Source organism: Cydia pomonella, chromosome 9, assembly GCF_033807575.1.
Source record: "Cydia pomonella isolate Wapato2018A chromosome 9, ilCydPomo1, whole genome shotgun sequence".
NCBI lineage: Eukaryota > Metazoa > Arthropoda > Insecta > Lepidoptera > Tortricidae > Cydia > Cydia pomonella.
In genome coordinates, this window is record NC_084711.1 from 2,570,867 (window position 1) to 2,596,247 (window position 25,381).

Consider the following 25,381-nt stretch of genomic DNA (forward strand, 5'->3'; position numbering starts at 1 on the left):
TTTTTCGTATCGATATTTTCAGACATGACCGTACAGTTGGTACACGTACAGTTGTATCCAAGTTATAAAGATTAAACAGGTTTACGAGCCTGTATTATTTATGTTTAAAACTTTTCAAACTTTTGTCATTTTATTGACCGAAATCAGTTTTTTTTGCCGAAACCGAAACTTCGGTCAAACGACATACTATGCCCATATATGTCTATGAATATGTATAGCAGGTAACTACTGTAGATACGTGCAGATAAAACACGCCTTACACAAGAGAGTCGGAATGAATGACTAATGAGCGCTACGAATGCGGTAACACGAATCGCCCGATGTTGAGCCACTAAATATATCATGAAGGAGTTCAAAATACTAAAAACCAGGCATCATTATGTGGAATGGCTGGAAAGCTGTGTAGGCTATATCGAAAATTAGTTCAAATGAAGTAAATTAACTATTATACCAACTGTAACGTACAGTCAGCGGCCAATGAAAGTGTTTAGCTACTTCAGTTTTAGCAAGTAGTAATCATGATCTTGACGCTCTCTTATAGTCTTGACCAGCTTAAAACGCGATATAATGCATTCGGTAGAAATAAATAGATGAGAGCAAACTAATGGATGTCCTTCTGGACCTTCTGTTCTGCAGGAGAATAAGAGAATAGTGTGGGAATGCAGCCGGGACAGTAACCTGCAGCTCCAACTCCAAAAGCGATCGACAGCTGGCTGCTGGGTCTCTTGACTCTACACCACATCTAACCAGCTTAGTGCCAGACCAAGTTGGCAGCGATTTTGATAGTCAAGAAAAGTAAACGGTGTAAGTGTCAAGTAAACGTCATAATTTCATAGAATTTTCACGTGTAAAATAACCCGAGCACCGTCTTGGCTATTAAAATCGCTGCTAACTTATCTCGGTTTAGCGAGACGTGCGTTCTACTCAACTTCATAGGTAGAATGAACGAGCGAGCGGCTTCGCGCGATGACACATCACCACAACCACCACACAACAACACCGAATAAGAAACTTACTAAACAGCATGCCCAATCGTCTGGAAGCTGTAAGAAGAGCCCGTGGAGGCAATCCGATTTTATTAATACAATTTTTTTCTCGCCGCCAAAATTTTTTACTTCTGCCGTTTCCAATTATAACACGATACAGAATATGCATGCCGTTGAACGGATCCCCACTATTTTTGTTACTATTGTTGTTATTTAACGAGTGACATCACATCAGTAACATATTTATATAAATGCCATGTCAGCATCTGAATAACACAGTGACTTGCAATACTTATTTACAATCCAAATATCATTCAGATAAGGAAAGCTTGTGCTTGTAATATGTTTCATGAGAACGTCACGATATGTGCGTGACGTCACGTTATAGATACGAGAAGCGAAATTATCGTTGGTAAAGCACAGGTAGTTTATGCCATCGATAATTTCAAGGGTATATTGGGCATGTATCACACATAGGAATGCAGATATCGTAATCAAGCAGATGTCTAATCTTACTAGCTTATACAGAATATACCAAGATTGTGTTAATTCAATACAGAACCTCTAAACGGTGGTTAGCAAAGGTCTTAAGAAGTGTATTGAGATAAATTTTGCTTAGAAATACAATGAAAATATCAACCATACAAAACAGTTCGGCCCGCAATGTAAAGCAACCCACAAGTTACGATTTATGAGCTTTTTACATTACGAGTAATGTCAACGCTTGTTAAGAGTGTAAGGCCTGAGTGGACGCTCGCTCGGCGGGGCGTGCAACGTGGCCTCGGGCTCACAAGTGATGTGAGCAGCATGCACTAAGGCCGCTCCTATACGTTTTATTTGTGCATGCATGCATGCAACGTGCACAACATGCACGCCGCGCGGCCCGCCCCGCTGCACGCCCAACTCGAGCGTCCACTCAGGCCTTACACTTACTATAAAAAGCTCGTATCTCGTAATGTCATGTTTTGCAGTACATTGCTGCTCAGTAACTTTTCAAAAATTAATTACGGGCTCTTAAAATACTTTTCAACTATTACACGGATATATTCTATGTCAGGTTTAATTTATCGCCCGTATTGAATTTACTCACTATATAATAAAACGCTTCAGCTTAAGGTGCAGTAGGTTCAGATAGCGGATTTTTCGAATTATGGTACCGTTTTGTTTTTGATAACAATAATAACGGTTGCCCAAAAATTTATTAGTAATATTGAGGATTTTTTGTAGGGAAATCAGCGATTCGAATCCAGTTTTTTTTTCGCTCGGTATCCACACGCTGCACTCTCTACATACAGGATAGAAATTAATGGATTTTCATAAATGTTATAATCTATGTAAATTACGTAATAAACTGATAAGTGATAACAAGCATTAGAATGTACAATTAGCACAGAAACAATTGCTCATAACCTGTAAATTGTTAAGGGTGTACCTACATTATACGACCGGCCACAGACAGCCAGTTTTTTTTTAAAATACTACGCCGGTGGCAAACAAGCATACGGCCTGCCTGATGGTAAGCAGTCTCCGTAGCCTATGTACACCTGCAACTCCAGAGGAGTTACTTGCGCGTTGCCGACCCTAACCCCACCCCCCTCGTTGAGCTCTGGCAACCTTGCTCACCGACAGGAACACAACACTATGAGTAGGGTCAAGTGTTATTTGGCTGAGGTTTTCTGTAAGGTGGAGGTACTTCCCCAGTTGGGCTCTGCTCTAGATCTGGAATGACATCTGCTGTGCTGTGCCTTACCACACAAGGCGAGATGACATTCACATTGCCCATACCTCTCTTTTGGACGTAGTTTAAGGACATACCCGGGTCCCGTTTACTGTCATTTACACGTTAAGGCCAGAAAAGAAAACTGAGTCATCGTACGTGTTTAATAATAATAATATATTCATCTGTTTGGCCAAAATATGCCAAGTCATGGCCTCTGGGCGCTTAGCCAAAGTGCCAATCGTTAACGCTCCGTAGCGTAGCGTCATCACTATTACTCTTCCTTATTAGTGCGACAGTGACAGTTGCGTTTCATTCGCTACGGAGCGTTAAGAGGAAAGAGAACGGCCGATTTTCCATGCAAACGTAGTCCTCGTTTTCCTCTCTGGATATTGACGATCTGGATTTTAACCATACCTGCCCCTACGTTAATTTTTTTCGATTTTTTATTATTATAAAAATTAGGAGCGAAAAACAGATTTCATGCAAAATTTTAAATGCTTCTAACCCCTATAATAACTTTAAATTTGAAAAAATGAAACGTAGGGCATACCTTCATAGCTGTGGTTGATATACAACAAATGGTGTCAAAGAATTTTCAATAATGTTCATATCCAGAGAGGAAAATGAGGACTCCACTTTCGTCTTAACGATTGGCACGTTGGCTACGCACCCAGGAATCATCCAACCGATCCATGACAAGTTCACAAGTACAGATCACTATTACTTTAATCGACGTAAAAATATAGCGACAGTATATATTGAATTACCAAAACTACGTGATAACGACATTTTGATGTTTATCGGCGTCCTTGACTTCAAGATATTACTTCGTCTAGACCATCAATAGCCTTAATAATCATCAGCAACACGTCAGAACAGAATTCATCCTTTTTCCTCCCATTACATAAGGTATAAATTCAATTGATCACTAATAAAGACTGGCGTTTAGTTGCGGTGGGCGTTACAAAACTGCTGTCGGAAAACGGTTGATTAGCGTTACTTTATTTCTAAAGAAAGATAGGTGATTTGAAATTAGCGACTGTATTGTTAATGACTTTACTTGAAAAGATCTTTTCATCATACTTGCTCGAAAAAGATCTTATTTCATGCAGGTGTACTGAAGGACAAAGGACTATTTTGTTCCCGCGGGAGTTATGGATTGTGAAAAAAAGCTATAACTATAGATTTTCTTTTAAATTATGTCGCTTATTCATACAAACCAAGTAGCATAAATTAGTTTTACTTTTAAAATACTGACATTTATAATTTAATATTTTTGTTTATGTTTAAAATTATTTAATTTGATTAATTTAACATCCGTTTCAAATATGTTTACATAGTTTTCAATCGTGGCTGAATGCCGAATAGGTCTGTGCCTTCGATGCTTAACCTGTCAAGAAATTACAAAATGGCGGACCAATCTTTGATATGTCACCGTGTTTATGAATTATTTCACTTAACATTTAGTTTTTTCTTCGCAAGTGTGATGAAAAACATTGTGTGCAACTCTGGGGGTAAGAATATTGCAAACTCGGGTCTTTAATTACCACCCCCGTGTCCAAAATTTCACTTAACCCCCTCGTTGCACAATGTACTATATTATGTATGTAAAGATGACAACGTTAAGATGAAAGGGGACAACCGCTTCTCCATACAAACGTGGTCCTCATTTTCCTCTATGGATATTGACATTATACTCATACTAGTGTTGGTTAAGACTCGAGTCCTTTGCTTTAAGACTCGACTCAGTTTTTCAGACTCTTATAATTAAGACGAAACTCGAGTTCTTTTCAACTTATTAGAGACCCGAGTTTTTTGTAGAGACTTTTGAGTCCTTTTCGGAGAACTTGTAATTTTATAACAAATAGCTTCGAAATGCGTTGTCTTTATGTAAAATCATTTTACTGTTGTTCAGGTAAAACCTATAAAATTGTTGACTGAGTCTTTATTCAGAAACTCGAGTTCTTTTGAGTTGTGCTTAAAAAAGACTCAATAAAGGACTCGACTCGGGACTTAAAAGACTCAGAAGCTTTTTAAGCTCCGATCATGAAAACAAGTCGAGTTCTTCAATTCAGACTCAAAAGACTTGAATTCCTACCAACACTAACTTATATACGGTGTTTTTTTTATACCGTTAATTTCGGGGTATGGCTAAGTACATATTAACCTTTTGAAAGCTTTCTCTTTCGCATCAAAATGTAGCATACACGCCTATATCTGAACTAGTGAGAAACTAATTTAAACCATAAGGTAAAATTAAAATTGCTTTGACAGCGTCTGTCATGACCACTTTAGTGGTCGTTGCGGTGGTAGGCACGACTGCACACGACCACTTTAGTGGCTCTTGGCGTTCAAAGGGTTAAGGAAACTGAATAGCATAGTTCATTTTATTTTTTTTTTCGTAATAAGTATTTAATAATAGCGTTGTTGTAAGACGGACATAATATTTAAATCCAACAAAGAATTGAAAACTATGACATATCAATGACGTTTCGAATATCGATCGTCCGAACGCCTCAAGTACTATTTGCGTTTAGTAGCGAATGTATAAAGTCATAATAAACACTAATTAGTAAGTAAACGGGCCCTAAGGCAAGTGTACACGCTCGTAGGGGCTTTATCAGATAAAAATGAATCATTGATTATGTTCAAAATGGAGTTCATTAGAATACTTCTTTGAGAAAGTTACTGAATTTTAGCTCAGGAATTCCGCCTTTGAAATGAACGGACTTTAAAAAAACCGTGTGTAGTTAAAAACATATTACATACAGGCTGTAACAAAAATAGTGGGGATCCGTTTTAAGGCATATTCGGTATCAGGTTTTAACTAGGAGAAATTTGAAGAAATATTTTTGGCGTTTGTATTGGTCGACTTGGACGACCTGCCCCATAGAAAAAAAAAATCGCGTAAAAATTATTTTTACTTTTTCCTAATCAGAACTCGATACCCTACCTTAAACGGATCCCCACAATTTTTGTTACACCTTGTATACCGTCGCTCAGTGGGGTAAAAAGTAGGTACAATCCGCCTTACGCCGACTTGAACAGAAGTGTGACCGTGTCATTATAAACGTCATATGTTTGTTATAAATGATAACATGGCCACACTTTGTCATTGCAAATGCCATGCAGGGTCACCTTGGTCCGACTACTACGCGCCCCGTTAAGGCTGCATTTCCACCAGAGGTGTGCGAGGAATCGTGGCGAGGGATGTGTTTAAGAAGCAATAGAATCACTTAATTACTAAACACCTTAAAAACCTACTTTACTATCACAAAAATCTAACACAAGAACTATTCACAAAATACGCCCCGCATCCCTCCAGTTCCCATCATCCCTCACGTTGAACAAAGATGGACAACCTTTGCATAAGGAACAACCCGGAGCTAGGGTCATAACCACTCTAGTCCCTAGATCACTTAGTTTATTCTATGTATTCTCGCTCAGCGCAGCTCCAGTGGACGATATTCTATTGGTTTTTAACAAGCACCTCCCTCGCTACGCATTCTCACACATCTCGGGTGGAAACGCAGCCTAGCCTAGTTACAGTAAATTGCAAATTTTTGGAGTAAAAGAAAGAAACCTTAATCCGTACACTATACAATTCATAGTTTTCAGTCAATCATCAATTCGTACGTTTAAGATATATAATACGCCCTGGCATCAACGAAACAATAGCCAATTACGTACAGAAGTGAACATTCTCAGATGTCTACAGTTATTTTAATGGCTGCTTCCCGCCGAAGCCGGTACCGTAAACGAAACTTGTATAAAAAGATCTAGTTAGATTATAATAAGAATTAATACTTTGTGAGTGGGTGTGCTCACACTTGTGCACGTAAAATAGAGAAATTACAGTCGCCATCAGATATATCGCAGCAGCCAATGTGCTCACAAATATCTGAAAAGGCCATTGTCAAGGCACTAGGGTGTGTGTTCAGATGTTTTATTGAGCAGTTCGGCAGCTCCGATATGTCTCATGGCGACGGTACCAAGGCTGCCTGTACACTGGGGGCCTACCGCGAAAACCGAAATTCGCAAATTGCGGGGATCTTTCTTTTTTAGTCTCACTAAGACGTAATTAGAGTGACAGAGAAAAATGCCCGCAACTGACGAACTTCGATTTTTTTCCGCGGAGAGGTGGGGAACCATCCAACACATTGGTGTAATTGGTGGTTGTAATCTCCGCTTGGCGAAGCGGAACAGAGAGGTGGGGAACTATCCAACACCAATGGTTGTAATCTCCGCTTCGCTGGATTACATATTACATCTAATGCTATTCGTTGATTCTCCACATCTCCGCTCCGCTCCAGTAGTACACAGGCAGCCCAAATGTCAACCGAAATCGATCAGCTACGTCAGCATAGGCTGGAGCAAAAATCAAAATTGGAAAAATACTATTCGAGAGACTTACTCCCTTATTCGTAAAACTTTAGAAGACTCAATAAGTCAATTTATGTTTTGTCCCTTAAATATAGGTACAGTCAGCATCAAAAGTAGCGGATGAAACAACGCGCCAAAAGTATCTGATATTCCGGATAACTTATCCAAATATAGATAAATTGTTAAAATTCGCGCTCAAAAGTATATCTTTTACAGTCTTAGTTGTTCTATATTAAAGACATCACTTTTTGTTAAGCCGTTACAGATTGGTAGATACTTATTAACGTTATTTGATCCGCTACTTTTGATGCTGACTGTACATTAATCAACATGACAGAATAAGACAAACGCTTATTCAATTATAGCTCACAACATGAATAAGACCGTCTACAAAATCTTTCGGTCAAAAAATAACCGAAAAAACCTCGCGTGATTTGTGCACAAGCCCTAAAGGGGCCGGTATCGCGGACGGTATCGGCCTGTCAGTTGTTCGGAACTGGCAACTTTTTGTTCCAACTGACAGTGACAGGCCTATACCGTCCGGTGGACTGGTAATCAGTGGGCCCCTTAAGATAAAATATGTACTATTTTCATCCAAAAGGCGTTATTTCCATATACCTTCAATTTGAAATCAACCTTATCGACAACCGACAATGTGGTAAACCGCAGCCAAATAACACTGGAACCTACTCATAATGTTGTGTTCCTGCTGGTGAGTAAGGATGCCGGAGCTCAACGAGGGGAGGGGTGTTAGGGTCGGCAACGCGCATGTAACTCCTCTGGAGTTGCAGGCGTAAATAGGCTACGGAGACCGCTTACCAACAGGCGGGCCGTATGCTTGTTTGCCAACGACGTAGTATTAAAAAAACTTGTCTCATTGTGCTGGGAGTGGGGAGGTTGCGAGACACTTACTTTCTTTTTAATTACCTCTAAAAATTGTAGTTAATTTTTTTTAGGTGCAGTAGGTTTAAAACGCAGTTTTTAAAAACTGGTAGCGCTTTTTTTGTATCACAATACGGCTGCCATAAATTTAATTAACAATCTTAAGGCCTTTCTCGAGGGACTGTATCGATTCGATGAGTTTTTTACTTTCGCTCGATATAAAAAAATCATGGAGATGGTCTAAAAATAATGATGCACTTTAAAAATGTGTAACAAATTATGCAGAAAAGCTCAAAATATGAAAATTGCTTCTATCATGTTGAGCGAATTTATCGATCACTATTTATTTTATTTAAACGTACAAAAAATAAAAATAAAAACATAATACCGCGCTCCGAGGCACGACTTCCATCTCGCTCACGCTTACGACCAATGAGAGTGAGAGAAGAACACGAACTTACTGGGCCTTAGAAAAGGAATATGTGTAGCGAAACTATTCAGTTAGTTAGCACCCCTCCGTACAAATATGCAGGGGTGCTAAGCTAAGTACTAGTACTAGGCTCTGGAATTTTAACTCAAACATAAAAACTAAGCCCCAAATGTATAAAATAGAATTAATCTTCTAAGCCAGCATGTCCATTTTAAAAGATAAAAAAACTTGACAATTATATAAACCATTAAAATGCAAAACCTTGGCTATTTTTATTTGATGAGAATGTCTCCAGAGTATTGTTGGTGTAAAAACTAATTTGATAAAAACAGATTAAAGTTAGGTATCAGAATGGCTATTCTAAAATTATATATGTTGTTTGCAAATTACAAGTCATCATCAGCCAACAATTTCAGTAATTTCAATTTTCCTATTAGTGTTGTCTGCCGTCTTCCTTAATTGACTAATTATTAAAAGTGCTTATATGTGTTTTTTTATTATGGAAAGTAATGAATGGTGCAGGTATCATGCTATAAATTGGAACTAATACCCTGTTTATTACTCATTCACCATACCTTTCCATGCAGACCTTAATATTTTATACTTATCTGTGGTGTAGGTTAAATCATGACATTCATGACCACCAATAAATATGATGTCAAATATTTCTCTTATACACTGGAGTCTAAAAAAATCACACATCTACATAAATTAGGTGCCAGCTATTTTAGCTGTTATTGAATATGAAAAGATACTACTCAAATAATTCAGGCACCTCTTAAAGCTAAATATAAGAATGCCGCAAATATAGAAGTTCCATTATTTTCAGGTTTCAGTTGAAACATTCAATAAAATAATTATAATACATCATTTACCATAGGCAATATCAGAAGCTAAGGAAAGGATTAAACCAGTGTTTGGGACTGTTCCAGGGAGTTATGGAGGAGCAGGGTTGAGGGTGGGGGCCACTTCAAATCGCCACTTACCAATGCCTATAACCAAAGACAATTCACAATTAATCACATGGAATGAAGCTATAAACATTACTTAATTATTATTTACACTGTGTTTTGCAGAAGGGACAAATGTCCCATTTGCAAAACAGTGTGCAATTTAAACACCTATAAATATAGAAAAAGTGACTTACATGAATGCTTTCTCCAAGTAATGCAGCCTGGTGCATCAGTTTCTTCGGTATACACCCAACGTTGACGCATGTGCCACCCAGGCCCCATTTTGTTCCCAGCGGCGATGGGGTCACAAAGTCCAGGACCGCCACCTTCGCCCCAAGGTTCACGGCCTCCTTGGCGCATGCCAGGCCTCCAGACCCACCACCAATGACCGCCAAATCATAGTCAAAAGTCCCATCTAAAAGGTGCAAAATGGAATACTAAGTGATTTATTAACAAAGTAAAGCTACTTTGCCCAAGACATGTGATGCTTTTACGGTGAAAGTGCTTCCGATGGGTCAGACACACAAAGATGAGCACCAAAGATACCAACATCCCAATAAAGATTATACCTGGAGTCATACTTTCTGTGGGTGCAATAGAGTTGGTCTTACGTTTAGGCCAACAAGGGACTCCGCAACCTGATGACACCAATAACCAAATTAAAACACTAAATTGCGGTGACAAACTCTCATCATGAGTTCAAAGAAAGGTCAGTCACAATTACATCATTCTCAGATTAATTTGAGAAAAAAACTAGTTGCTAAATAATCTAAAAACCCACGGGTCTTGTAATTAACTTTGGAATCAATAATGTTGTGAATTGTGCAACCCAGGTTACAGATACAGATAATATAACTAACTACAGGGAAAGACTATATCCAAAATATTATAAAGGGCATATTTAAATTGGTATTAGATAAATCACAAGAAGAATATAGCCAGCCACAGTGACTTAACAGAAAAAATAAGGTTGATCATTGGGCTGAGATGAGGTTAGGCGGCGAACTGGGCCTTCAAGGTCACTGTACAATTATACGAAACCACTTACTACTGCTGAACGATCTTCGCAATATTACTACCGTCCGATCAGCTCTATAAAACGAATTAGCCAAATTATTTAACTTGAACAATTTGTTGAGTATTGTCATGTTGACGTAAACGTCGTAAACGATAGTGACAGAGACAAGAAAATCCTTTCACACACAAGCAACTTGCACATTGATACTACGGGTAGCTCCAGATTTTAAAGCTATTTCCGTGAACTGACCGGTTAAGCCTTAAAAATGAAATCTGTGCTAATTACAGGAGCCAACAGAGGCTTAGGACTCGGTATGGTGAAATATCTCACTAAACACAACAAAGCAGAAACAATATTCGCAACATGCCGCAAAGAATCCGAGGTATGTATGCCAAAATCTGTGATAACACTTACCTATAGGTGCCATATTTTCCACTTTATTCTGTTATTTCACTTAATAAATAAACGAAACAAAACACGAAACGGGTTAAATACGTGTTATACTTCGCGAGTACTTCAATGAAAATGTGAAGGCTCCGATGGAGTGCTTTTTGTAGTTCAATTATTGGGAACGTGTGAAAGAGACGACGAATCTCCGGCTGACGTCACTTGCCTTGAATAGGTAGCAATAGTGACGTTCCAGTTATGACGAATGCCGAAGTGATTTCACAATCATCTAGATTTTTCTTTCTTTATTGAATATTTGTATTTCAACGAGATACTTTTTATCAGCTAAAATTCCTTATTAAGCCATCACTAATTATAATAGTAAATGTATCCATTTTAATCCGATTGCGCTACGACCACCATCCTACGACAACTTCGGCTATTCCTACTGCTGCCGTCAGTGCCGTCGCTGCGCTGGTATTGGTCAAAAGTTAGCGCGGTTGCTTTGAAACTACTTAGGCAGGTCATAAGTTCTGTCACAATGATTTTTACTGATAAAAAAGTTATAGGTAAGTACAGATCCTTTATTACTCATGATATATACACCGTGGGCTGCTAAAACCCGACAGATTGTAACTGTCTAACTGACTAAAATGTAAAAAAAAATGAAATCGGTCTTGTTTTAGAGATGATGACAATTCTTGTGAAAATTTGTTTCTGTAGTAACTTAGTGAAAAACGCATTTATGGCTGCGACGCTGCCACTAACTATGTGACTTAGTTTAGACATACCAATTCACAGGCATTAAAGTTATAAAGGGAACTCGCAATTTTTGTCTGTAAAAAAAAAAGGTTACTTATTCCTTGTAGTTTTATGTTCGCTAAAATATAGAATAAAATAATGTGCGGTGTGCAGAATATGCAAAAAAAATCTTTCGTCGAAAAAATTTTTTTCGTGTATGACCAAAACTCACATAATATTTTTTGCACCTTATGACCTCAGGAATGCATGGTCAAATTCTGTCGGGTTTTACCAGCCCACAGTGTATATGGGTTGAAAGCTTATTTAATGCTGAATTACTTACAATGTAATTTATTGTAATTTGCTATCTCACTTTTGCATAGCTCTATGTAATGTTCGCTCTATGTTATAAAAAAAATATGCGGCCTGTTCGAGGAGATCATGATCATGATCCCTAAGTATTTGTTTATTTCTTTTATACATGTTTGAATCTTGCATAAAACAAAAGCAGGATTTTTATCTTTCTTTAGATATGCACCGTGTTTTTTTTTTTCCGTTAATTTCAAGGGTGCATTCCTGAGCTTAAATTAAGTGTCTTTCTCAAAGACACCGGTATTCTAATTAACTCCATTTCGGAGATAATCAATAATTAAGGTTTATCTTATAAGGCCCTTACGAGCGTATGCACTTGCCTTAGGGTCTGTTTACATATTGATTAGTGTTTAGTACGAGTGTGTACATTTGCTACTAAACGTAAATACTATCTCGGACGATTGATGTTAAATGTAATGCCCGTGTTACAACAACGCTATATGCATCATTTAATTTCTTTTTGTAAAATTCTAAATTAACTAAGTATGCCATTTAGTTTCCTTAAACGTATTTACCCATACCCTAGAGTTAACGGAATTCAATAAAAACACGGTGTATAATTCATGTGTATTTGACTGCCAAAATTTCAGCTGTACATGTTTTAAAAAACCTACACGTTGGATGACAGTCAAAAATAAGCGTGTTACTGAAAAGTATATTAGTATAGTATAGTATTATACCCTAAGTTTAAGTTTGAAGTACAGACTTGTCCAAGAACTGAATGCTGGTGATAAAATAATGTTGTAATACAGTAGGTTCTTACAAGTAAACGATTGTACCTATTTTATTAATGTGACACTGATTTTTACGTGTTTTACTCCCTCTTGTGAGGTATAGTTTTTCTCAATCCAACCGCGTATTCGCGGCTAACCACAATGCCAAAATAAACAAGTAATAAATTAAGTCGTGATCTAAATTTAAACTAATTACATTACGTTTTGATCAGTATAAAACAAGCTTTAAAATCATGGCTCACTTTTTTATTAAGAACTGTATTACATTTCATCATTCAAAAGTTTCAAAACCTTTGTAATAGACTGACAGAACTTGTGACTTGACTAAGTAGTTTCATCATGCGCGATATCTAAGACGAATTATTTTTATAGCTAAAGCATGCATAAAATACGCTACTAAGTTATTAACGGGTTAGCACTAATTGACTAGCAAGTTATTATTTCGCATATTAGAAAATACTTTTGTTTTGATAATTAATCGCTTTTATTTTAACTTTTTCAGGAACTTAAGCAACTATCGCATGAAAACAAAAACCTTCACATATTGAACTTAGGTAATGCAATAAAAAATCAGTAAACAACTGTAATATTCAACTTTTATATTTATGCAACACTTTTAGAAAGTGTTACATAAATATAAAAGTTAACCTACTTTGAAATGTTTTTTTGCAGATGTGGCAAACACGGGTAGCTATGGCGAGATTTCATCGCAGATCTCGGGAGTAGTGGGTGCGGGCGGGTTGAACTTACTGATCAATAATGCTGGGATATCCACTAAGTTTACTAAGCTTAACCTTGTGAAGACTGAGCAGTTACTTGATAATCTCAAAATCAACACAATTGCACCCATCATGCTTACGAAGGTAAACAGTAAAACATTCCGAAATAACACATACCGAGTAGGACTTAAAACTCTGTCAATATATAAAAAATAATTTAGAATGAATTGAAGCAATAAGTCAAAAGGACTTTTGTTTAAGTTACATGTCACGAGTAAAACTCTAAATTTCTACTTATTTTTTTGCAAAGTTTTTGGTAGGTATAACTATTCATAGCTCAAAGAAGAGCCGCCAAAAAAACGCAGAGCCACAGCCAGAAAACGGACTATTCATTGATCATTTAATGTTATGTTATCGATTGGATTCGCCAATCTTCTTTTACTGTTTTCAGACCCTCTTGCCGCTGCTAAAACAAGCAGCTGAAGCCAACAAAGACCAGCCCTTCGGAGTCCGGCGCGCGGCTGTTATCAACATGAGTTCAATTCTGGGGTCTATCGCGCAGAACGACCAGGGCGGGTTCTACCCTTACCGCTGCTCAAAGGTTCCTGCGGTTATTTTTATCTTTTTTATTGATGAAATAAATATTTAGCTACTGAACCTTTCCCAACCCAGTCATTGCATTTTTAAAATAATCGTAACTAAAATTTAATCACAGTTCAGTTCAGTTACTTCAGGAGAAATTATTTTAATGATTAGTTATTCACTAATTGGTACAACACTAATCACTAGTTGACATTAGTGACTAGTCGATTTTCAGTCGTTTTGCACTTCACTATCTTCGTATTTCATGATTTCATAATAGGCCCTCTGGAACGAAACTTTTTTTTTCCATTAGTTCCGTTCTTCCCTTTCCTTGAATGACAGTAATTTTCAATGCGCAAACGGATTTTTTATTCCAGGCCGCCCTCAACGCTGCAACCAAATCCATGAGTATCGATCTCAAGAAGGACCAGATCCTAGTGGCAAGCATGCACCCAGGTTGGGTGCGTACCGACATGGGCGGCAAGAACGCGCCGCTGGACGTGGACACCAGCATCGCCGGCATATTCGAAACGGTGGAGCGGCTCGGCGAGGCCGACACTGGTCGGTTTTTGCAGTACGACGGATCTGAGTTGCCGTGGTAATCGGTACGGTGTTTGAAAACAAAAAATACCAAAGCTCTCAACGTAATATCAGCGCTGAGATAGATCTTATTTTTATATCACGTGGAGCATTTAACTAAACTTAATGTAAGTATTTATAAGTACTTAGATAAGCCAGTCGCAAATTAGAATAAAAATGTTTTCAGTACAATTACTTTGTAAGTTGATATGGTTACAGAAAATAATAAATATGTTAATCTGTTCTATCATTTATCAATATAGTCTTAGGGTTAATCAAACCTTACTTATAAAATACTCTAACCCTGTTAAGTGTTTATTTATTTATTGGGCAAGTAGGTTATTAGGTACTTACTTAATTTATCTTCGCTTCGCTATGAACTGAGCTTATAACGCTCTACGACAAATGTGTAAGTACATGTATGTGCCTTTAAAACTTGCTTTTATTTTTACACTTAAAATTTTCTGATATTAATAAAAAGGATAGTGTTTTATTTGAAAAAAGTATTAATTAATTTCTTTAAAATTAATAATCGAAAATGGAATTAATTTATTTCAAATTAATAATCGAAAATGGAATTTACCTATTATAAACAAATCACTCATTTGCTCTGAAAAACGATTGATTTGATCCTACTAAAGCATCCAATCAAAGCATAAAAGTTTACTTGTTCATATAACGCCTATGATAAATGCACGAGCAAAATAGCTGGGTGGGTGAGATGTTCAAAATAATCGATATCTAAATACAAATTTATTGTTCAGAAAGTAACACATCTTCAGAGCCCCTTCCAGACTATGCGCGTGAATCGCGGCGCGACTTCGCGGAGCGAACATACCGCAACGTTAACGTAGACTCCACACTCGCACAACTTCACGGCGATTTCGCAGTTTGGTTCGCGGCAAGATGGCGCCGAAGCGTCAGCTGATCGGATTTAGTTTAAGGCAAGGCACTGATTCAAACAGGGAGCTGTCAAATTGATTTTTGGTTGATCAAGTTCGCACCCAACCCAATATAACCAAGTAGCCGCCATAGAAGGCCGCCAGTTCACAGATTAACCGACTCCTGAGCGAATCGCGGCGCGAAGCGATTGCGATTGTGGAGTCTTGCAAGTTCGCGCTCAGGCGCGGATACAAGGGGGGGGCCATAGGGGCAATGGCCCCCCCCTAAAACCCTGGCTCTCACATTACTAAATTGAGTAAATTTTATTTTCTGTGCAAAAATATATGATTTTCTCAAAATGGCCCCCCCCTAAGCCAAATCTTGTATCCGCGCCTGTTCGCGCTTCGCGTCTCCTTTGACGCGGGCCAAATACCGACAAAAAACGGGGAATAAGGCGCGAAGGCGTGAACAATCTGCGAAATCCACACTCGCGTTCGCGGCTTCGCGCCTTGATTCGCGCACGAGTGTGGAGGGACCTTAGGAAGTAAGCATCCTAAAAAGTATTCTAGTAAGAGGTAGTCGGACTGCACTTACTATAGAAAGTAATTTTTAGGATCCACGTACCTACTTCTGCTACTAGACTGTATTGTGTATGCTTGGTATAATGCTTACAAAAAGTGCAAGATTCTAGTTTGTCAAGCCTTTCCTGATTTAAAGTAAGAATAGGATCTAGATTTTAAATTTTATTTTCCAACTATCGTCAGATGACAACCAAAAAATATTAAGTAAACAAAAATCAACCTAGTATTGTTACTAGTACGGTTTACTATATTTGTGGTTGTCACATGACGAATTGGACACATGTACGTCTTCATTTGACCGGAATGTTATCATTATCAAACTAATCAGCACTTACCTTTCGTGGTTGTTAACCTCATCACATCGTACTCGTACTTAGGAGCAGCGTTTTCTGGAATCAAAATGTAACCGTCAAAAACTCAAGAGGACGAGCTGGCTGGACCAACGCGGCGGCGGTGATGGTGATCCCACATTTTATATAATATAACATCGTGTAACAGGGACAACATGATAGACTGATAGTGTTTTATTATATTGTTCTATAACAGCAAGAGAATTTGAAATAGAGGTGTATTGTCAAACAAAACTTTGTAGCGACATAAATTTACTGCCCTACTCTTTCGACACATAGTTAAAACTTAAAACTTTTAGAACGCCATTTGACTTTGATCCTGTATTGAGGTGTGCAATAAAAAGTATTTGTATTGTATTGTAGTACCCGGTAAGATGGCGCCACTTTTTGATATTTAACAAATTTAACACATATCAGTGAAAGAATAGGATCGAAGTCAAAGTTTTTAAAGGGTCGGCAACGCGCATGTAACACCTCTGGAGTTGCAGGCGTCTAATAGGCTGCGGTGACTGCTTACCATCAGGCGGACCATATGCTTAATTGTTTGCCACCGTCGTGGTAAAAAAAAGGCAAATGGCGTTCTAAAATTTTTAATTAAGTGTCGAAAGATTGCAGTAAATTTACGTTGCTACAAAGTTTTCTTTGACAATACACCTCTAATTTAAATTCTCTATGCTAACAGCCAATGTGAGAACACCAGGAACGTTTCGGTGGTGTGGTTGCCGGTCTCCGGCCGGCAGGCCGATGGCAGAGACGCAAGAGTGTGTGCATAGCACATAAAGCTTCTACAGACCTTGCAACAATGGCATGCGATTTTAGTTAATTGCTGGCAAAGTAGGTGCAACGAGTTTAATCGATCGATCAAATGCCGCAATGTATTGTAAATCGCATGCAATTATTGGTGACGTCTGGAGAGGCCAATACACTGACTGTAGTGCATACAAGACTTCTCCACTGTGGAGTCCACGAAATCCACATTAATTTAAATTAACTCATCATTCGCTTGCCCTTATCCCATTCACTTGGGGTCGGCGCAGCATTTGTTCCATACGTATAATACCTATTATATTATATCTCTAATAATAATTATGTAGTAACCTATTCGGATTCGGACAGCACAAAAAAATTAGATAAATACGAAAGTCAAGAATTCTTGTTCTGCACATAATGAGACTATCTATTTATAACACTTATTAGACTAGGTAGTCTACTTCTCGAATCATAAATTTGTATCGGATCGGGAGTATCCACTTAGTCGATCCTTGTTTTTAAAGTCATTTCTTTGAATCTTGTCAATCATACTTTCTCTCTCAAGTCTCAAGCAAATGCCAGAGAAAACTGCTTAGCTTATTGAAGCAAATTGAACTTCTTAGCACCTCATTCGGACTTGAAGCCGGCCTCACGCATAAAATATACGGAAAAATTAGTATTTCCGGGGTGAGGGCCTGGAGATCTGTAATACAGGTCTAACCTAGTTCAGACTCCAGTCCCTCGCAAAGGTAAAAAATAAATAAAAATAAAATAAAAATAAAAAATACTTAAGTTTATTTTGTAAAATTATCTTTTGTGAGGTTAAATAAAAACATTTTATTATTATTATTTTATTTATTTTATTATAAAAGGGACCAGACCGAATGACCTAAGAATATCAATAAAGTAGAAAGTACTCAACTCGTTTTAACATTGCTAGTATATAATAGTATTTTATATAATCGTGATATAATAGAGATCTTTTCAGTCGAGGGGATAGGGACGTCAAGTTGTGCTAACCCTAATAATTGCTCGGAGCAATGCTGAGCCGAGCAGAGCCGGGAAAAGCCGAGAGGAGGAGTGTCGCCCCACTGGTAGTACTATTATTTATTGTGTGCTAGTACAATAAATCAAGCGTGGCGCGATACTGCCAGTCGCAGCCCATCATGCGTACAATGACTCATAGAATAGCTTTATTGGCCGTCATAACCAATTTTTTTTCGTGCAGCGCATTTCGTTAGTCTCTAAGTAACATCTCTTGCCCTTCCTAGGTAGGTAGGCCGGAAAATGTTCACACACAGCCTAATAAACCTACCTATTTAATCGAAATAACTATTACTTAGATTGAGATTGAGGTCATCATCATATCAGCACAGCACAGTCACCGGGATATCCCCTATTACTGACGAAACAAGTAAAACGACCGGTAGACAACACACGCTGACCAACCAATGGTCCAAACGGTCTCCTGAGATTGGCAGCGATCAGACCAGGGGGCGTACCCCAAAAACTAGAAATCGCAAATTTCGGGGATCTTTCTCTTTTACTCTCACTAAGACGTAATTATAATGACAAAGAAAAATGCCCGCAATTGACGAACTTCTATTTTCGCGGTTTATAGCCCTGATCTTTGGTAATTTTTGCGTTACCAATTAGGCCCACCTGTCACGGTTTGTTTTTGGACATAGGTATAGCAAGGTAGAAGGAAATAATTGATTAAATCATGTTAGTGGGTACCTACGTGGTAAACTGATAATATGCACTCCATCGCGGGTCGGTGGGCTCCGCCTTTGGTAGGTGTTGAGATAAATGATAATAACATTAATAACTACTGTGTGTAAATGCATTACGACCACTTTTCCGTAGCCAATTTGCTACTAAACTGTTTCGAACCCGCATTAAAGCAACAATTTATTATAATGTAGGTAGGTATATCACGCTTAATAATTACCTATATTTGAGTTTTTCGCATACCTGTAAAAATAATATTGAAACTGCGAGTTTCAATTTTGTTTTTATTTCGGAATGGTGTCAATGTGATACCTATGAATTCAGCACCCACAATTTAAGTGAAAACGATACCAAATACGGCCTAGCAGCTAAAAAATAAACTTTGGAGTGCGGATATCTCAAAAACTATACAAGATATCAAAAAACTTAACTAAAAAACCTTGTACCAATTTAATCAACTTTCTTTTTCATTAAGCTTAGACGCATTCAAACGGCTCAAAGGCTAAGACTGGGGACTTTTGATATTATGTTCACCTCCTTACCAGTCCAAAAAAAGTTAAATATTGTGTTCCAAGTAGTATTGGTAGGAACTCGAGTCTTTTGAGTGTAAATTTGAAGAACTCTAGTCGTTATTACGAGACTCGGTGCTTATAAAATTTCTGAGTCTTTTAATTCCAGAGGCGAGTCCTTCATTGACTCACATAATTAAGTCTAAACTCGAGTTCTTTTCAACTTGTTAAGAGACCAGAGTATTTTGTAGAGACTTAGTCCTTTTCAGAGAACTCTCAATTTTTGTGTTTGCAAAATTTCGAAATGCATTTATTTGTGTGATGAGCTGATGAGCACAGATACCTATTTGTTCCTGAGTCATGGATGCTTTCTAAGTATTTAATTTATATGTATATTATATTTATCATTGTCTAAGTACCCACAGCACAAGCCTTATTATTATTATTATTATTTAATAAGCAGGCAGGCAGTTTGACAACTGATATGACCTGTATCCAATATTATTGAACGTACTGTGGGATTTAGCCAATTTGTGTGATATAATGTCCTATAATATTTATTTATATAGGTATTAGAATGGTGTTATTGTTCTCTTACCCATCAATTTGCACTTGTTGTCATTGGGGCACACTGTGTAATCTGCGAATACGGGTTTCATGGCGTTATTTTGTAATTCTCGTCTTTCAATTAAATGCGCTACTCGCCGAAGAGCATATAATTAATTACCACGTTCTTCTCGCATGACATGACATCTATTTATTTTTGACAAATTGTCAAGTGATTGAAATATGATAAGGTTTTGTAAAAGGTCGTTGCAAAAGCACTAATTAGTTTGTGGTTAGGAGAACTTGGTATCGAAGTTAGGTCAGTTAGGTACATTCAGCTCCAGAATAAGGCGATAATCATACTGCGCCTATGTGCGGTGTTTAAGTTTGTATTGGAGAATCTTGCTTTGAACTGAACCATAAAACGGGGTCAGCAGAAATCGGTGAATAGAGAAATTTTTAATTTTTTTCTTTTCAATTTGTTATACCGGGTGTGACCTGTAACACGAGCAATAAATTTAACTGTACACTGTACTCCTCAAACTGACCAACATTTGTTCAGCGATATTTCAATATTATGAATTCTGTAGACTTCATATTTTTCATAAATATTACCTTCAATGTACGCTGTCATTAGCAAGTCATTAATGTAATTGACGTTGATTGTCACGCTTTAAAAAATAAAAGTTATTTTTAAAAGTTGCTGAACAAATGGTCAGTTTGAGGACTACAGCCTACAGTTAAATTTTTTGCTCCTGTTACAGGCCACACCCGGTATTTAAAAACGTACATCCCTAAAATTAGAGTTTTTGGGATACATATAGTAGACTATGTATGCTCTACATTGATAACAAAAGAAGTTAATAAAACTGCCTAAAAGTTAGATTTTTCTACTGTTAAGTACCTAAGTCCTCACCAAGGTAAGAAATGAAGCCTGTCTGAACTTTGTTCTAGCAGTAACTTTAGTGATATTTAACAAAGTACAAGTCAGCTAACCTGGTAAAATGGTATCTGTAGTACTTAAATAATAAGTAATATCACCAATTTTTCTCTATAATTAAGCCTTCTCTATAATTGCAAAAAAGAATCAACAAGCAGTTTTACGTGATAAAGATGTCACCGGTCACGCATATGGGGTGAGTAGTTACGCCATTGGCTACGTGCGAAGTGCATGGTGGGGATATAGTAACGCGATCGCAGCGCATGCAATGGTAAAATTTGGCACTAACAAAGGAAGCGTTTTTATCATTTCCTACAAATTATATGCACGAAATGGAATTTTTAATTTACGATAACTCCTAACATATTCATTTAAATTGTATGGTACCATTATCTGTGGTACCATTGTAATTTGTATGAAATGATTAATATAATTAGCGTGATTAATTTGATAATGATTAATACTGTATCCATGTAAATAGCTTTGCAAATACCACATATTATGCGATGTTTTCCTAGATGTTAAGAATAAGTATAGTAAGTTTTCCTTAAAAGATATACATTCACCATCGCGGACTTTTTGTATACCAATGAAAGAGAGACAACCCTAACATAAATTGTGTTGTTGTAGCTCAAACGGATTCGGCAGCGTTTTCGATTAAAGCTTCTAGACAGCGTGATTTTTTCCGACATCGGTAGCAAACATCGTTACATTTAAACCAATTTTACAAGATCCTTAATAAATTTTACACTTAAATTGTTCTATCGATAGGTGAAAACCGTATGAAAATCTGTTCAGAAAAGATGTTTTCCGCTAGATTTGCGGACGCTAGATGGCGTGACAGTCGTGCACGTTGCGAATACAATGTGATTATTAGATACCACAAAGGGGTGAAAAAACACGCCGCGGGGGTTTAAATACACAAAAAAAAATCCTGACAAATAATTGTTTAACAGATTGGTACTATTTGCCAATAGAGTATGAACATCATAATAACCGAATCCGGTGACTATGAGAACTAAAACTGAATATTTATATTAATAATATAACAAAAATTATCTACATACCAAATTTCAACTAAGTAAATTGCTTCCGCTGTTATTGATTCCTCATACAAAATTCCACCCCCTTAGGAGCCAAAAATTTCAAGTTATTTTTTTTGTTGTTTGTGTACGAATACTATCCTACATACCAAATTTCAGCTTCCTAGGACTTCAGGAAGTACTCTACGGGTTTTGATGATCATCAGTGAGTGAGTCAGTGACGAAATCGGTTTTTTTTTAGATATGAATAAAATCTAAAGTATGAGAGCTATGCAATTTAATTTTTTTATACCTTAATAAGTATACTATTGACAATATTTTTTTTTTAATAAGCAGGCAGGCAGTTTGACAACTGGTATGACCTGTATCCAGTATTCATAAAGATAGTTATCATGAATGATATATCCGAGAATTTTGTTTGTCTGGTATAATCAAAGCGAATTTGAAATAGAGGTGGGTTGACAAAGAAAACTTTGTAACTACAGTAAATTTACCTCCATCTTTAGACACATGACTAAAACTTTTAGAACGCCATTTGACTTTGATCCTTATTCTTTCACTGATATGTGTTAATTTGTTAAATATCAAAAAGTAGCGCCATCTAATAGATTAAGGCCAAATACAGTTAGCCGATGCCTGGTAAGATGGATGGATGGGATGGTTAAGCTAGGTTGTGCTAATAATTAAGAGCCCTTATTCCTTGGAGCATTATTCTCCGATTTCACGAAATAACGCTCGATAGATGGCGTTGGCGCTCGGTACGCGAGCGCCGGCAACGCGACGCGCGTTTCAATGCAGACTAGAATAATCTTGATAGTTTTCAATATAATTTCAAGCAACATAAATTTTAGTGTTATATGATATCATATGGGCACTCTTTATTTTATTTTATATGCACAGTAGTTTTTTTTTATGTACACTACTACTAAGTGTACAGACTACAGAGTGTACTACAACCCTTGCTCTTTATTCTGTCTCTTTCACACCAATGGAAAATGAAAAAGTTAGTAAATGACTGCAGGTATAAATAAAGTATATTAGTGCGATAGAGAGACAGATAGTGTTTCGTTGTCGTGACGTAAAAGATTGTCATGTTGGCTATGCACCCATGGCGCCTAGCCAACATGACAATCGTTTGCGCATGTTAGTGCGATAGAAAGACAGATAGTGTTTCGTTGTCGTATCGTAAACGTTTGGCATGGTGGCTACGCACCCATGCTGCCTAGTCAACATGCCAATCGTTTGCGCACATTAGTGCTATAGAGTTTCAGTTTTATTTGAAATCACGTTAGGGTTTGTATTATTATTTTTGACCCGAATGAAGTCCAGGGTCTCATGATGGAGTCAGGAGTTGGTCACCAGAACTCCTAATGTACTCATTATAATTCCATCGTGTTTGGGCTCAATAGATTTGCCCTGACGAGTACCATCGATCTAAATGAGGTTCAGGGTCTTATGATGGAGTCAGGAGTTGGTCACCATAATTCCTAATCTACTCATCATAACTCCATCGTGTTTGGGCTCAATAGAGTTGCCCTGACGAGCACCATCAATCTAGATGAGGTCCAGGGTCTCATGATGGAGTCAGGAGTTGGTGCTAGAACTCCTAATCTACTCATTATAATTCCATCGTGTTTGGGCTCAAAAGATTTGCCCTGACGAGCACCATCGATCTAGATGAGGTCCGGGGTCTCATGCTGGAGTCAGGAGTTGGTCACCAGAACTCCTAATCTACTCATAATAACTCCATCGTGTTTGGGCTCAAAAGATTTGCCCTGACGAACACCATCGACCTAGATGAGGTCCAGGGTCTCATGATGAAGTCAGGAGTTGGTCACCAGAACTCCTAAACTACTCATCATAACCTCATCGTGTTTGGGCTCAATAGATTTGCCCTGACGATTTGTCTCTGGTTATAATATTCGCGGATCCTGGTGACCGACGGAAGGGCAGCGGAGTCCCGTTTTACCCTTTGCCGACCAAGCGCGAGTCGGACTCGTGCCCCGAGGATTCCATAATCACACACACACACACACACAATCTAATAAGGGTTCCGTTTTTTCTTTTGAGATGTTTTAATAAGCTGGGTAATCCTAAAAATACAAAGTCTTCGGTAGCCGAGGTATGTTTTAAGCCGTGAGTAGATATATCTAGTACTTACCTATCATATTATTTGCCCTAACCCCCAGACCACCCAGAAAATGGCATCAGGCACGAAAACTGAAGATCGACCAAATATAAAGGGTTTTTTAGCTTCATAATTTTTAAGAAAAAAAACCGACTTCAATGAGGGAGACCGGTGAAAGAACGGTTATTGTTGATTTTAGATTTCATACAATGAAATTAAAAAGGCAGCGTCCTACGCCTAATTATGTAGAAAAGGAAGTAAAATGTTTTTTTTTTTACCATTGCACCCACCTTGACACATTTCAGATTTGCCCTGTGGTTGTCTGGTAATATACCCGCAATAGGGTATTCGACTGCATTTAAGATAAATTATTTCACACCATCATGCATGAAATAAAGCAGATAGTTATAGATCTAGATAATTATTAAAAAAAACTAAATAGGATAGAAATATAAAAATATGCCTTGAAAACCTAACTACTGACAAATTAAGAGAACAAATTGCCAAACGTGAACTATGCATCATCAATGAGTTCCGTTCTGTTCATCATCAGCAGTTCCACTTCATCAAATGTCACTTCTACAAATGTAAATACTTGATTTGTTAATGAAAATACTAAGATCACTATATATATATATATATGCCTTTAACATTTGAGGAGTTCCCTCGAGTCCTCATGGACCCCATCGTCAGAACTCGAACTTGACAAAAATTTGTCTTGAAAATCTAATTTGCTTAACAAACACAGCGAAGAGGACAAATCGCCAATCGTGTACTATGCGTCGTTGAAGAGTACCATTCTGTTCTGATCATCATCAGCAGTTCCACTTCATCAAATGTCACTTTTTTAAATGCTGAATTTGTTAAAGAAAATACAAAAATCACTATATGCATGCCTTTCATATTTGAAGAGTTCACTCGATTCCTCATGGACCCTATCGTCAGAACTCGAACTTGACAAAAGTTTGTCTTGAAAATCTAATTTACTTAACAAACACAGCGAAAAGGAGAAATCGCTAAACGTGTACTATGTGTCGTTGAAGAGTTCCATTCTGATCATCATCAGCAGTTCCACTTCATCAAACTTCACTTTTTTAAATGTCAATGCTTGATTTGTTACAGAAAATACAAATATCATTATATATATGCCTTTCACATTTGAAGAGTTCCCTCGATTCCTCATGGATCCCATCATCAGAACTGAGTTTCGACAAAAACGGGACCAATCTGTATATATATATAAATTCAAACAAAAAAATAATTTTCAGAATCGGTTCAGAAATGACGGAGTTATGGAGTAACAAACATCAAAAAAAAAAACCGAATTGATAACCTCCTCTTTTGAAATCTTGAAGTCGGTTAAAAAATAGGAAATTCGAAACGAGTGGCGATAAATTAAAACACGACCGAAGGGAGTGTTTTAAATCTACACGAG

The 25,381-nt window shown here is 37.5% G+C and overlaps 2 protein-coding genes across 9 annotated transcripts in view; one reads left to right on the top strand and one right to left on the bottom strand.

The window, feature by feature from the left end:
* Positions 1 to 25,381, bottom strand: part of LOC133521088 (thioredoxin reductase 1, mitochondrial) — a 48,723-nt gene that overhangs the window by 12,311 nt on the left and 11,031 nt on the right. The window contains exons 1-4 of one of the 8 annotated variants that reach the window (XM_061855845.1): positions 10,787 to 10,938; positions 10,403 to 10,446; positions 9,924 to 9,992; positions 9,549 to 9,769 (exon numbers count right to left, since the gene is read on the bottom strand). In XM_061855845.1, the coding sequence (XP_061711829.1) occupies positions 9,549 to 9,769; positions 9,924 to 9,933 (231 nt within the window). In that variant the 5' untranslated portion in view covers positions 9,934 to 9,992; positions 10,403 to 10,446; positions 10,787 to 10,938. Of the gene's footprint in view, positions 1 to 9,548; positions 9,770 to 9,923; positions 9,993 to 10,402; positions 10,523 to 10,786; positions 10,952 to 16,284; positions 16,339 to 18,790; positions 18,912 to 19,887; positions 20,042 to 25,381 lie in introns of those variants that run through there. The other 7 variants (XM_061855841.1, XM_061855840.1, XM_061855843.1 and 4 more) reach the window with 7 other exon arrangements.
* LOC133521093 (C-signal) lies at positions 10,617 to 14,731 on the top strand. The gene is made up of 5 exons (XM_061855857.1): positions 10,617 to 10,754; positions 13,109 to 13,160; positions 13,279 to 13,469; positions 13,777 to 13,926; positions 14,285 to 14,731. The coding sequence occupies exons 1-5, from the start codon at positions 10,638 to 10,640 to the stop codon at positions 14,507 to 14,509; spliced, it is 735 nt and encodes a 244-aa protein (XP_061711841.1). The 5' UTR covers positions 10,617 to 10,637; the 3' UTR covers positions 14,510 to 14,731.